This window comes from Microcebus murinus, chromosome 4 (genome assembly GCF_040939455.1).
Source record: "Microcebus murinus isolate Inina chromosome 4, M.murinus_Inina_mat1.0, whole genome shotgun sequence".
NCBI lineage: Eukaryota > Metazoa > Chordata > Mammalia > Primates > Cheirogaleidae > Microcebus > Microcebus murinus.
Genome location: NC_134107.1, coordinates 5,129,699 through 5,142,275, shown reverse-complemented (window position 1 = coordinate 5,142,275; position 12,577 = coordinate 5,129,699). Strand labels below are relative to the sequence as shown.

Genomic DNA, 12,577 nt, shown 5'->3' with positions numbered 1-12,577 from the left:
CCCAAAGCTCTGTGTTCCTCTCCCATCATTGCAAGCCTCCCCGGCCAGGTGCACATGCCTTCCTGTTCCCCTGGCCCCACGTACTGTCTCCTGCCAGTATATACCGTGTTTCCCCGAAAATAAGACAGGGTGTTATATTTGGTTTTCCTCAAGAAGACACCCTAGGGCTTATTTTCAGGGGATGTGCTATTTATTTAAGTATGGCACAACAATCTACATTTATTCAAATGCAGTTAAGTCGTCGTCTTCTGGAACATCATCATCACTCTCCAAACCCCGAATTCCACCCTGAATTTCTTGTGACTCTATTTCCTTTAGAACCACTGGCCCCCATCTCTCCTGTCGAGCCACAGAGCTCTCACGGGGCAGATGAGAAGGGCTGCCCGTCTTCTTTCCCGCTCCATGACGAAATGCACGGGTTGTGCAGATGCGCTGCGTAGCCACGCCTGTCACTAGGGCTTATTTTCGGGGTAGGGCTTCTATTGCGCAGGTGCTTAGAAACCCTGCTAGGGCTTATTTTATGGGCAGGTCTTATTCTCAGGAAACACGGTAGGAGGGGTCTACCGTATTCAGGCAGGTCCTAGCTGAAGGGCGCTCCACCTTGCTCAGGAGGACACACGGTTCCCTGAAAGCATCCTCTGTGGGGAGTGGGGCAGCGGGTAGAATAAGGCCAACTCCCCCCCACTCCTAACCAAAAAAAGACCCATGGGGTGAGGGGTGCAGGTGCAGGCTTGGCTGGCTACCCAGACCTCTTAGCCCTGCCAGGCCCAGCCCCCACCTGCCCCTCCCAGAAGGCGTGGGGCAGCTGTGGCGACAGACCCCAGCCAACAATAACGGTTGGTTGTGGGACCTGGGACCGGGCGAGCCGGCCAGGCAGGTCCCTGGTGAGCCCGTGCCAGGGGCCACCCCCCTCGGTCTCAAGGTCCTGTCCTGTAGGCACAACCTGTGGTGGTTCAGCTGTGTCCGGGCCTTTTCCCTGCAGAAGCACAGGCCGAACCGTCACCCCCACCCCAGCACTGCCGGGCAGGACAGCCAGGCGGGCCCTCCAGGTGGGTGCAGGGGCTGGGCTGGGGCTGGGAGGGGACCCTCGGAAGTGGATGGGGCTTCCTCCCCCGGCAGGAGGGCGGCACTCGGGCCTCACCCAGCTCCCCTTCCAGTCCTCCCACAAGGAGAACTCCAGGCAGGGCTGTGCCCCTACAGGGGTGCTGTGCTACCTGGGAAGGTGGGGTCTCCCCCAGCCCCCCCTCATATGCACTCAACACTGGCAAGTTAAATGCTGTTTTCTAGTATATGTGTACATTGCTTACGAATATGAAAAACCAAAATTGAGAGAGTACCGAGAAAAAGTAAAGCCTCCCCACCCACCCCTAGAGATAACCACTGAAGGCATTTGGTCTATTTCCTGCCCTGGCTTTTCCTACACACACTTTTTTGGCGCCTTACTTGGGCTCCTCCGGACAGGGGCGAGGGGTCAGCTGTCGCTGGTGTCAGCTCCCCGTCCCCGCCAGCCTTGCCCCTGCTCCGGGGTGGGTCCCCAGGTCTCCAGGGGACTGCGCTGCCCCACTGCTCTGCTGGGACAGACGCTCGGGCCCGCTGGGGGTCCGGACTTCGTCCTTACGAGAGGAGGGGACGCGGCGACCGCAGCACAGGGCGGCCGCTTCGCCTCGAGCCAGCCCGCGCAGGGGTCTCGGCGCCTGCAGGCAGCGGGGGCCGCGCCCCGCGGGAGCCCCAGGCGCGCAGCCCGGGTCCGAGCGGGGCGGGGCGCGCTGCGCGTTTCCGGGAGGAGAGGTCCGGGCGCGCGGCAGGTGCGGCGGCGGCTCAGCTCGCAGGTAGGAGCTCACGAGTCTGGCCGCTGAGGTCCCACCGCCACGCCCGCCAGCCCGCAACGCCCCTCCCGGCCGCCGTGGGGGCGGGGGGCGCGGACCCTGCGCGTGGCGATCGGGGACTTTGGTTGCCCCTCGGGGCGCGCGGTGGCAGGGCGCGCGGTGGCAGCGGCGGGCTTGGCCCCCAGAGGTGCGGGGAGCGCGAGCTGCTCGCGGGCCCCACCCGGCCAGCCCTTCCTTCTCGCTCGCTGGAGCCCGGCTGCAACGCAGTTTCCGGCTGGAGGGACCGCCGGTCCAGCCCTGGAGCCGCCGGCGGGGTGACGACCCTGCCCCGGTGAGGCGACTAAGCGGCCTGGGGGGCAATGGCCCTGGTCCCCCGTGTCCCCTCCTCTCACCCGCCGCTTCCTCGGACCTGCCATCTCTGGAGATCTCCCCCCTCCAAGGAATATGGGTGGGGGAGGATCCCAGCGTCCCAGGTCTGGAGGGGGGCGGGGAGGTGCTGCCAAGCTAGGCAGTAACTTAGGGAAGTCCCGGCTCAGGACGTTGTGGGAACAACAGGTGGTTCCAATTAGGGGGCGGATCATCCCTGCAAGGGGGTGGGGAGGGAAGCCCCAGAAGGTTCTGGGATGGGGAGGGGGCGGGCCCCAGTGGGAGGCAGAAGGGGTGCTAGGCCCAGAATCTGGGGTGCTCCTGACAAGGAAAGGCACAGGGAACCCAACGTTGGGACCTTGAATCTGCAGCCGGGACCCAGTGTGGGGGAAGGGAGGAGTTTCCTCTGCCTGCCAGCTGTCAGGGGACGGACAGGGTGCACAGGCCTGGCCAGGCACTAGGGACGTGGCTAGGGCTGGCGGAGTCCTCCCGCCGTGTCCGCCCCAGCTGGAGATGTGGCGGGGTCCTCCCGGGCAGACCACTCTCCGCCTCCCCTCTGCTGCCAGAGCCCACCCCCCCTCATCACAGGGTCTCCTGCAGGGAGCTCCCCAGACTGCTGCACCCCAACTCTCCAGCCCCCTGTCATGCTACAGCCCTGAGTCTGGTCTCCCCACCAGTGAGTGACCCCCCAGGTCTGCCTGGCCTTCCCCCCACCTTCCCACCTACCTGGCTGAGCCTTCTGCCCCCTCGCCTCCCTCATTTAACAGCTCACAAGCCAGAGACCCCCTGCTCCCATGGCCAGTGCTGGGAACCCTGGGGCCCGAGAGGCCCAGGAGGAGGATGGGGAGAAGGCAGGGGGCTCCTCTGGGCCCCGAGGGCCTGTGCTGGAGCAGGCCCAGGAGCTCTTTCTGCTGTGCGACAAGGAGGCCAAGGGCTTCATCACCCGGCACGACCTGCAGGTGAGTCCCCAGCCCCAAGGGACTGGCCAGGCCCAGAGCTCACCTCCGCTGGCCGCTCATCTCTGCCATTCTCACCTGACCAGGGCCTGCAGAGCGACCTGCCCCTCACACCCGAGCAGCTGGAGGCCGTATTTGAGAGCCTAGACCAGGCCCACACGGGCTTCCTCACTGCCCGCGAGTTCTGCCTTGGCCTGGGTGAGCTCAGAGCCCTGCCCACCCCAGCTGCCCAGGGATCTGCCCAGGGATCCGGAGGCCCTCCCTCGGCGGGCCGGCACCTGTGGCCCTGTGTGTGTGTGGGGCAGCCTGTGCCTCTCCCGCGCCTCCCTGCAGGGCACACGCAGGTGTCTGTGCGCGCAGGTGCCACCGGCAGCCGCCGCTGCCGTGCAGCCTGCGGGGTGGCCTTCCTGCCCCGCACTCCCTCTCCTGAGCCAGTCCCCGCTGGGGCTGGGAGCGTGGCTGTCACCTCTCATTGCCAGGCCAGTAGGACCAGAACAAGGAAGAAAAACAGGAAGCCGGGCCCTGAGACAGGACAGGATATGTGTTGGGGGCCAGCGGGACCCAGCCAGGGTGGTAACTCAGCCTTGGTCACCGCGTCGCTCCTTCCCGCCCGCAGGGAGGTTTGTGGGGGCGGAGTCGGCCCAGGGCGCGACGCCCTCCCGGACTCCTGAAGAAACCTTTGAGTCGGGCTGGTCGGCTGCGCAGGGCCCCTTTGGGGACTCTCTGGAGGAGGAAGAGGAGGAGGAGGAGCGATTCTACGCTGCGCTGGAGCAGCTGGGGGTGGCCCCGGTGCTGGGCGAGTGAGTCGGTGCTGGCCGCGCTGCCCGGTTCCCTCTGGCGCGCTCTCTTGTTCTGCACATTCTGTCCCCGTCGCCCGCGTGCCTGCTCCTGCGCAGGTCCTGGGGCCGGTCGGGCCCAGCGGTTCTGTCAGCTGAGACTGCCAGGGAGGTGCCTGCCGTGATTTCCCGCGGAATTTGCATTTCGGGAGGCGGCAGCTGCGGCCGCGGGGAGGAGGGGCGGCGCGGGGCACGGGGCCGCACACACGCTGGCACGGCCCGTGCACGCACACACCCACCGCGCGGGGCACGCACCGACGCTGGTCAGGGGCGACGGCACTCGCGAGAGGAATGCCCCGCACGCGGCACGCCCGTCGGGCTGTGCGGGGACGCAGGCGCCTCCTGGGGGATTGCCCTTGGCGGAGGGGAGCCCGCCAGCTCCAGCTCAGGCCTCCGCCCCCCCCTCGCCCCAGGCAGCGGGCTGTGAGGACGCTCTGGGTCCGGCTGCAGCGCGAGCGGCCCGAGCTGCTGGGCTCTTTCGAGGACGTTCTGATGCGCGCGACGGCCTGCCTGGAGGAGGCGGCCCGGGAGCGGGACGGCCTGGAGCAGGCGCTGCGGAGGTGAGGGCTGCGGGCCGGGCGGGGCCTGGGGGGCTCTAGAGGCGGCGCTGGGGCTGCAGTGCTGGCGAGTCTTCACCCGCCGTCCGCCCTGTCCCTCGGAGGCGCGAGAGCGAGCACGAGAGGGAGGTGCGCTGCCTGTACGAGGACATAGAGCAGCAGCTCCAAGAGCAGCGGCAGCGCCTGCGGAGTCAGGTGGGCCCAAGCCCCGCCCCTCCGGATAGGGCCCGCCCCTCCGGATAGGGCCCGCCCCTCCGGATAGGCCCCGCCCCCTCCGGATAGGCCCCCGACCCCGGGTGACCGCCCCCAGCCCAGGGGGACAGTGCCGGGCCTCTCGCGTCGCCCCCACCCCGCCCCCGCCCCGCCGGGAGCCTCCTCTGCACGGTCTGCAGCCGGCGGAGGCTCAGGGGCCCGGTGCGTCCCAGAACCTCCCCCGGGAGGAGCGGAGAGGCCGCTTGGAGCTGGAGCTGCAGAGCCGCGAGCAGGAGCTAGAGCGCGCGGGCCTGCGGCAGCGGGAGGTGAGCGGCGGCGCCCCGCCCGAGCCCCGTCCCCGGCGACACCCTCGCGCTCCCGGTGTCCTGGAGGCCCTCCGCGCCTCAGTGTCCCCGCCCCGGGACCGTCGGGAGCCGGGGAGAGGGCCGTTCCTCGCCAGCCTCCCCCGCCCCGCAGTTGGAACAGCAGCTGCAGGCCCGCGCCGCGGAGCAGCTGGAGGCGCAGGCTCAGCACGCGCAGCTGTGGCGGGCCCACGAGGCGCTGCGGGCGCAGCTGGAGGGGGCGCAGGAGCAGCTCCGCAGGCTGGAGGGCGACGCGCGGGGCCGCCGGGAGCAGACTCAACGGTGCGGGGGCGTGTCCCGGGGGCGGGGCCGGGCCCTCCGGCGATCGGACCGCGGACACTTCCATCTCCACCCCAAGTCCCAGCCCCGCCCCCAGAAGCCTGCCTGCGGCTAGTGACCACCTCCTCCCCGCAGAGACGTGGTCACGGTCTCCCGGAACATGCAAAAGGAGAAACTGAGCCTCCTGAGGCAGCTGGAGCTGCTTAGGTGCGTCAGGCCCAGGCGGTGCAAGGGAAGGGGCTCAGCGCAGCTTGGGGGCGCCCAAGCTCCCAACACTCTTGGCCGCTGCCCTGTCCCACGGTGGAGGTCCCTTCTTGTGTCTGCCTTCCATCCCTCATGCTGCGGCCCCAGCCAGACACCTCTCTCTGGCCTGAGGGGAGCCAGGGCCCGCCTTCCGCACCCCAGATTGCTGCCTCTTGAGACCTCGATCTCTCAGGGCCCGCACTCCCTCCCCAGGGAGCTGAACACACGGCTGCGAGACGACAGGGACGCCTGCGAGGCCAAGAGGCTGGGCGGCAGCCGCAGGAAGGCTCTGGCCACCGCGCGCCTGCCTGGGCCCACCTGCTGCTGCTGCTGCTGCTGCTGGGCCCGCCCCGCCAGACGCGGCTCCGGCCACCTTCCAAGTGCCCGGTGATGGGGGACCACGGGTGTCACCTGGAAGCGCCGCTCGAGGGCGACCTGCAGTGGAGCGGGGTTGCCCATCCGGGTGTGGGCTGCACCCGGTGTGACCCGGGCCTTCCGACTGAAGACGGGAGGGACCCAACTTCAGTGGCCGGTGGTCGGTTCTCGTGGCCCCGCTGACCTCCACCCTGCCCCCACCCATCACTCCCTTTCCGTTCAGCGGAAGAACCCGACTCCAACCCCACCACCGCCAAATAAAGTCCCCTGGATGCATCGCGTCGTGCCTGCCTCTCCAAGTCTGGGCTACGGTCTGTGGCACACGGGTGACGCGTGGCAGGCGCTCGCCTGACACAGGCCCTGCTGGGCCGGGGCAGTCCCGGGTCAGGACCGAACTCCCACTTCACACAACTGGGGGATCCGGAGCCACCGGTGGTCTCGAGGCTGCGGGTCCCCGAAGCCTCGACCCTGTTCGCCCCTCGCTCCGCACCGCTGCCGGCGCCCGCGCGGGTCCGCAGGCCGCGCCAGAGAAGCCCCGTCCTCATCCGCCGCGCCGCCCTCCGGCGGGCCCTGCGGAGAGGGAAGGTGGCGGGGCAGCCCTGGAGGGACCCACTGCGCGCTGGCGGCGCGGGGCTGTGGCGCGCACTGCCCGCGGTCCCAGGTCTAGGCCCGCCTGCGCCGGCGGGGCGGGGCCATGGGAGGGGCGGTGCGGCATGGGCGGGCTCGGTGTGGGCGGGGCCTGCGGGCCGGGGCGGGGCCGCGCGTCCCCTCGCAGGTCCTGGCGGTGCGTTCTCTGCGCGCCGAGCCACCGCCCCCGCAGCTGCAGCCGCAGCCGCAGCCGCCCCCGCCCGGACTCCGACGCGTGGTGGGTGAGTGCGCCGCCAGGGCGGCCAGGCCGAAGGGACCGAGCGCCCCGAAGGCCCTGCGCGCCCCGGTCGCAGGCGCCGGGAGGGCACGAGAGGCCGCTGCCGCCGACCCGGCCCAGCCCCCTCGCCGCCCCTTCCGGGAGGGAGACGAGCGCCTGGCCGGCGCCGGGTGGGGGCCGCGAGGGAGAGGCGCCTCCCGAGTCCTCGGACAGGCCTGACGGCCCCCTTAGATCCAGGGGACCCCCCTGCGCAGGCTGGACGCCCCACTCATTGTCCCTGGACGCCAGCCCCCTCCCTCCGCCTGCAGGCCCGCCAGTGCCCGGGTGCGAGTGGGCGGGGGCGGCGGTGACTTCATCGCGGTAACCCGGGATTCCTCGCCGCGCCTGGCAAAAGCAGAGTCCCGGTTTGGGGCGCGGGCCACCCAGGGCCCTGGTGCGGGTCCAGGGGACGGGGGGTGGGGCCGCAGGAGCTATTTCTGGCCGGGCCAGGCTCCCACGCCGGCCCTTTCCCAGGGGGTTCACGTCCACCAGGCATTCCTGGGAAGAGGGGCGGCCACTCTGCGGGTCGCCTGTGTCCCGGCTGTGGGGGCTGGATCTGTGCTCAGAACCAGCAGCCCCGGAGGCCTGGGACATCAGAGCCGGCCGGCACATCTGAGTGGGCGGCGCTTACGCGTCCCTCTGGCTCCGTGGCAGGGGTCTGCCGGTGTTCCCCTCCGGATGGGAGTGTTCAGGCCCCAGCTGAGTCATGGAGGGCACCGGTCCCGCCCAGCTCAGGGGCCGGAGTCTGGGCCCCAGACACCCTGCTCAGGGGCCCAGCTCCCTGCCTGGTTTCACAGCAGCTGCTGTTGGGAGCTGGGGGCCTGAGGCCAAGGGTGGGACACCTGGGGAAGGCCTGAGGTCCCTCCCAGGATCAGACTGTCCAGAATGTCCTCTGCCCTGCCCCACCCTGAGCCAGACCAAAACACTGGGCCTGGCCGCTCCTCTCGCTGCCTCTGGAGTAAACCCTGCCTGCTCTGGAAGTGGCTCTGGCCCACAGGCCAGACTGGTGACCTGTGACCTGTCCTTGCTCCTCTAGCCAACTGTCCTGGGAACGTCTGTCTACCTGTCCTACAGGAGCCGGGCCCAGCCAGCCTGGTGAGTGCTGGGTGAGTGCTGGGTGGGGCGGTGAAAGTCCAGCCCCGTGGCACAGCGTCTGGGAACGTGGCCTGGGGCTCTCAGCTGCTGTCTGAGCTCCTCCTCCCCCGCCCAGACGCGGGGTGTACCTGGGGGCCTCTGGCTGCTGTGGCTCCCGCCTTTCCGGGAAGAACCTCCCCCCTGGGTCTGGAGGAGCTCGGGTCTGCCAGGCTCCACCTGCCAGAGCCTCCATTCTTCTCTGCCTGGCAGGAAGGGCTGCCCTTTAACAGACAGGAAGCAGGCAGCCCCGGAGAGCCTGAGTAAGGGCTGGGCTGGGGCCTGTCCGAGCTCCCCGCCCCTCTGCTGCCTCTGGGGGACGTGTCTCTGAGTGGCCCCCTCCCCCTCCCCCTCTGCAGGCCTGTAGGGTCCTGCCTGCCCAATGTGGGGCCCAGGGAACGCTGCAGGGCGGGCGGGGCCCAGTGAGCTCACCCCAAGGTGTCCACTGCAGCCTCCTCCCCTGGCTGCCAGCAGGGGTGAGTCAGCTGGTGACGGCTGGGGGTCCTCCATGACCCTTTCCTGTCTGTGGACACCAGGGGTCCGCCCTGGCTGCTGGAGGTCAGGGCTCCTGCGCAGGCCATCCTAGGAAGTGACTCCTGCCCTGGCTTCTCCCGGGACAAGTGGTCGGCTCAGCCCCCAGCCCCAGGCCGGCCTGGGCATCTCTGTGTCCCCCCCCCTGTCCCCACTGGTGTCTAGGTCTAGCTGTCCTCCCAGTCAGGGGCCTGCTGCTGTGGGCTGTCTGACTCCCCAGCCCCAGGATGGGCGAGTTCAGCGAGAAGAAGGAAACATGCGGCACCGTCTGCCTCAAGTACCTGCTCTTCACCTACAACTGCTGCTTCTGGGTGAGAAGGGGACGCCCTGCCCACGGGCCCCTCCCGTCCCCGGGCCAGACGTGGTGACTGGCGTGCTCTGCTTGCAGCTGGCAGGCCTGGCCGTCATGGCGGTGGGCATCTGGACGCTGGCTTTCAAGAGTGACTACATCAGCCTGTTGGCCTCCAGCACCTACCTGGCCACAGCCTACATCCTGGTGGTGGCTGGCGTCGTCGTCATGGTGACCGGTGTCCTGGGCTGCTGCGCCACCTTCAAGGAGCGGCGGAACCTGCTGCGCCTGGTCAGAGGCTGTGGCGGCCCTGGGTGGGGGGTAACGGACCGGGTGCCTGGGCAGGGGCCCCTCACTAGCTGCCTGGGCTGATCCGGGGCCCTGGTGGGGTTGAGGGTCCCCTGCGGGCTGTGGACACATGCCTCGCTGTGTGCACCAGGGGGCCAGGTCCTCCCCCGCCTGCCCAGTCCTGTGAGTCCCCACATCCCAGCTGCGCCAGCCGAGGGGAGACACCTGCTCTGTGAGAAAGTATCAGGGAGTGTGGCGGCTCCCAGCCCCCACCTGCTGCCTGGAGCCCTCAGGGGCGGCCACTTGGGAGCTGGGGCCGGGGCTGTGCCCCGAAGTGCCTGGGCATGGGGAGTCCTCAAACAGACTGTCTCTGCTCCCCAGTACTTCATGCTGCTCCTGCTCATCTTCCTCCTGGAGATCGTTGCAGGGGTCCTGGCCTACGTGTACTACCAGCAGGTGAGGGGCCACCCACCTGTACACCCTGCACCCCACCCCCACTGTTCCAGAGCCGCCCATGGGGCCTGCAGGGCCAGATGACCTGCCTGCAGCAGCCAAGCCGCCATGGGACCCAGGGAGGGCACAGGTGTCTGTGTGGAGGGGTCTGCAGGCCTCTCCCCACAGTCACCCTGGTGACACTCCTGGTCCCACTCAACCCCCTCGAGCTGCTCTCTGACCCCAGCCCTTCCCCTCTTCGCCCTCCCTGGGCTGCTCCCCCACAATCCTGGAGCTTCCCCGTCCCACCTTGGAGGGCTTCAGACTTTGAGGCTGAGGTTCCCCGCACCCCCCCAGCTGAACACGGAGCTCAAGGAGAACCTGAAGGACACCATGACCAAGCGGTACCAGCAGCCAGGCCATGAGGGCGTGACAAATGCCGTGGACAAGCTGCAGCAAGAGGTGAGTGGGTGGCGCCTGGAGGGGCAGGTGCCGCCAGGGCCCCCCCACGGCTCAGCGGAGCGCAGTGTGTGTGGGGGGAGGCCTCAGGGCTCACCCGCCACCCCTGCCGCCAGTTCCACTGCTGTGGCAGCAACAACTCCAAGGACTGGCGCGACAGCGAGTGGATCCACTCGGGGGAGGCAGGTGGCCGGGTGGTCCCTGACAGCTGCTGCAAGACCGTGGTGGCTGGCTGCGGGCAGCGGGACCACGCCTCCAACATCTACAAGGTGGAGGTAGGTGGGCACCCCAGGGAGGGGCTGGGCTGGCTGGGGCCTGTGCCTGGGTGCTCGGCGTGGGCGTGGCCACACCCCAGATGGCTGAGACCAGGGGGGCCAGGTGCTGCCACGTACATGGGAGGAGGCACCTGGGCCCCCTTCAGTACCCCACCCCAAACCCCACTAGGGCGGCTGCATCACCAAGCTGGAGACCTTCGTCCAGGAGCACCTGAGGGTCATTGGAGCTGTGGGCACTGGCGTGGCCTGCGTGCAGGTGCGGGCTCGTGGGGGGCCTCTGAGGCGACAGGGGGCCGGGGGCCCCACGGTGCCTGCTCACCCTGTGCCCGGCTTCTCACGCAGGTCTTTGGCATGGTCTTCACGTGCTGCCTGTACCGGAGCCTGAAGCTGGAGCACTACTGACCTGCCTGGGGCTCGGCCCCAAGGCTCCCCACGTCCTGCTGTGGCTTCGTACCCAACTACTGAGCTCCGGGTGGCTGGGGTCCTAGGATCCCACCCACCCCTGTGCCATCACTCTGACCTCTGGGGACCCCAACCCCAGAGGCGGCTGCAAGTGCCTTTCTCTGCACTCCAAAGTCCTGAGGCCTGAAGAAGGGGGAAGGGGTGGCCGTCCTGTCTGTTGGGGCCCAGGGGGGGTGGGTTTTGACAGTGAAGCACCCTGTCCCACAGGCCACTTCTTTTGGGGTGGCCTCTTGGGGTCTTAGGGGCACTCCATGCCTGGTTCAGCCCAGGGGAGTGGCTTGAGGCGGGCTCCCCGGACACACTCCCTGCCTGGTGGTCAGAGGCAGCTCGGAAGGGCCTTGCAGGGTGGGTGCTGGGCAGGGCCAGGCCCTCTGTGCCACTGGCCACACTCGCACAGGCCCTTCAGCTGCTGGTGCCTCTTCCTGGAGCTACGTGGCCCCCCCGGGCACTCGGGGGAAGCTGAGTGCTCCCCGACCCTTGGGCCTGTGCCTCCCCCGTCCCCACACGCTCAGCCACACCCCTAACAGCCAGAGCCCCTGCTTTTTCCCGTTGCTGTCACTACCCTGTAAAATGCCACGTGTTCATTTGTGGATTGCCACGTCCCCGAGTGGGGCAGGTGTTACTGGTTTGTTCACTACTGTACCCTAGGTGCCTAGAACTGCCTCTGCCACACGACAGTGCTCAATAAAGCTGTCGTGGCGTGGACGGGCGCCTGCTGTGTTGCTGACACGTTTTGTCCTTGGGGCACTCATGGCCAGCAGGGTGGGAGCCAGGGGGCATGTCCCAGGGTCCAGTGTGAGCTGCAGGGAGGGGAGGCCCCATGGCAGGGGCAGCACAAAGGTGGTGGTGTGGTCACAGCCCCCAGGACAGGAAGAGTGGCCTTGGACCTGCCAAGAGACAGCACAGAGTTGGGGCTGCATGGAGGCCCCAGGGCTGGTGTCCAGCAGGATGTGGGGTGGAGATGGGAGCCAGGGCTCAGCCACCATCATCCCCCCAGAGAACCTTATATCCGGGCAGCCGATGGCCAGCACCGAAGGTGCCCTGAGAGGAGCTGCTCCCCAACTCCCAACTGGTGGCCTCCTGCCTCTGCCAGCTGGAGGACCCCCTCCCCCCCCACCACCTTGGGTGACAACTCCCACCTCTCTACGGCTAAGCCCGAGTTGGAACAGGACAGTAGGGCCCTGGAAGCCCGGCTATGGGGGTCTCGGGGCTGGCTGTGGAAGCTGGACACTGTCCAGGCTCTCCGCAGGAATCCTGCCAGGGGCAGGGCCTGGCAGGGCTCTGGGAACAGGACCTCAGGAGTGGCAGCAGGTGGGCAGGAAGCCCGCAGGCATGGGCAGCCGTGGGCATGGGCAGCCGTGGCTGCTCAGGCCCCAGATCTGGTTTGTTAGAGTCTAAGACGTGGTAGCCTCTGTTCAGCCTGAAGAGCACCAGTGTAGCAGGGTGGGGATGCAAGGGACACCCCCAATAACCCTAACCCTCAAACGCGCCCGGCTGTCTGTGCCTTGCTTGGGCCAGAGTGAGCATGCTGCAAAGGGAGACGACCCCCCCCCAGGGCTGGCGCAGATGGTGCTGCCTCCTCTGGGGAGCGTCCAGCCCCCCAGTGCCCACCCGACGGCCGGCCTGAGGAGCAGGTGTGGAGAGGCTGAGGGTGGGAGGCACTCGGCAATGCTGCCCACAGCGGGACCTTGGAACGGACTAGCCCCAGAGCCCGGAGGGGCCAGGACTGGCCAGCCGGTGTTCTGCCTACTGCCGCAGGCTCTGTGACAACGCCAGGGCTGGGACCAGGGAAGCAGAAACAAAAGCCCCCAGGA

At 68.5% G+C, this 12,577-nt stretch overlaps 2 protein-coding genes across 13 annotated transcripts; both read left to right on the top strand.

The window, feature by feature from the left end:
- Positions 1-924: 924 nt before the first annotated feature.
- Positions 925-6,268, top strand: CRACR2B (calcium release activated channel regulator 2B). Of its 5 annotated transcripts, none has more exons than XM_012769520.2 (10): positions 925-1,049; positions 2,960-3,151; positions 3,235-3,346; positions 3,765-3,948; positions 4,398-4,544; positions 4,646-4,736; positions 4,967-5,059; positions 5,211-5,377; positions 5,510-5,581; positions 5,831-6,268. In XM_012769520.2, the coding sequence occupies exons 2-10, from the start codon at positions 2,987-2,989 to the stop codon at positions 6,006-6,008; spliced, it is 1,209 nt and encodes a 402-aa protein (XP_012624974.1). In that variant the 5' UTR covers positions 925-1,049; positions 2,960-2,986; the 3' UTR covers positions 6,009-6,268. The 5 variants fall into 5 exon arrangements, with proteins under 5 accessions (XP_012624974.1, XP_075857720.1, XP_012624973.1 ...); XM_012769519.3 differs by lacking the exon at positions 925-1,049 and adding an exon at positions 1,152-1,829; XM_012769518.3 differs by lacking the exon at positions 925-1,049 and adding an exon at positions 2,065-2,157.
- Positions 6,269-6,723: 455 nt separating this feature from the next.
- On the top strand, positions 6,724-11,473 carry CD151 (CD151 molecule (Raph blood group)). Of its 8 annotated transcripts, none has more exons than XM_076001603.1 (9): positions 6,724-6,857; positions 7,933-7,991; positions 8,742-8,869; positions 8,947-9,138; positions 9,517-9,591; positions 9,925-10,029; positions 10,143-10,301; positions 10,471-10,557; positions 10,644-11,473. In XM_076001603.1, exons 3-9 carry the CDS (start codon positions 8,786-8,788, stop codon positions 10,701-10,703), a joined length of 762 nt encoding a protein of 253 aa, XP_075857718.1. In that variant the 5' UTR covers positions 6,724-6,857; positions 7,933-7,991; positions 8,742-8,785; the 3' UTR covers positions 10,704-11,473. The 8 variants fall into 8 exon arrangements, with proteins under 8 accessions (XP_075857718.1, XP_012624982.1, XP_012624981.1 ...); XM_012769528.3 differs by having other exon boundaries at positions 8,724-8,869; XM_012769527.3 differs by having other exon boundaries at positions 7,933-8,002; positions 8,724-8,869.
- Positions 11,474-12,577: the final 1,104 nt, after the last annotated feature.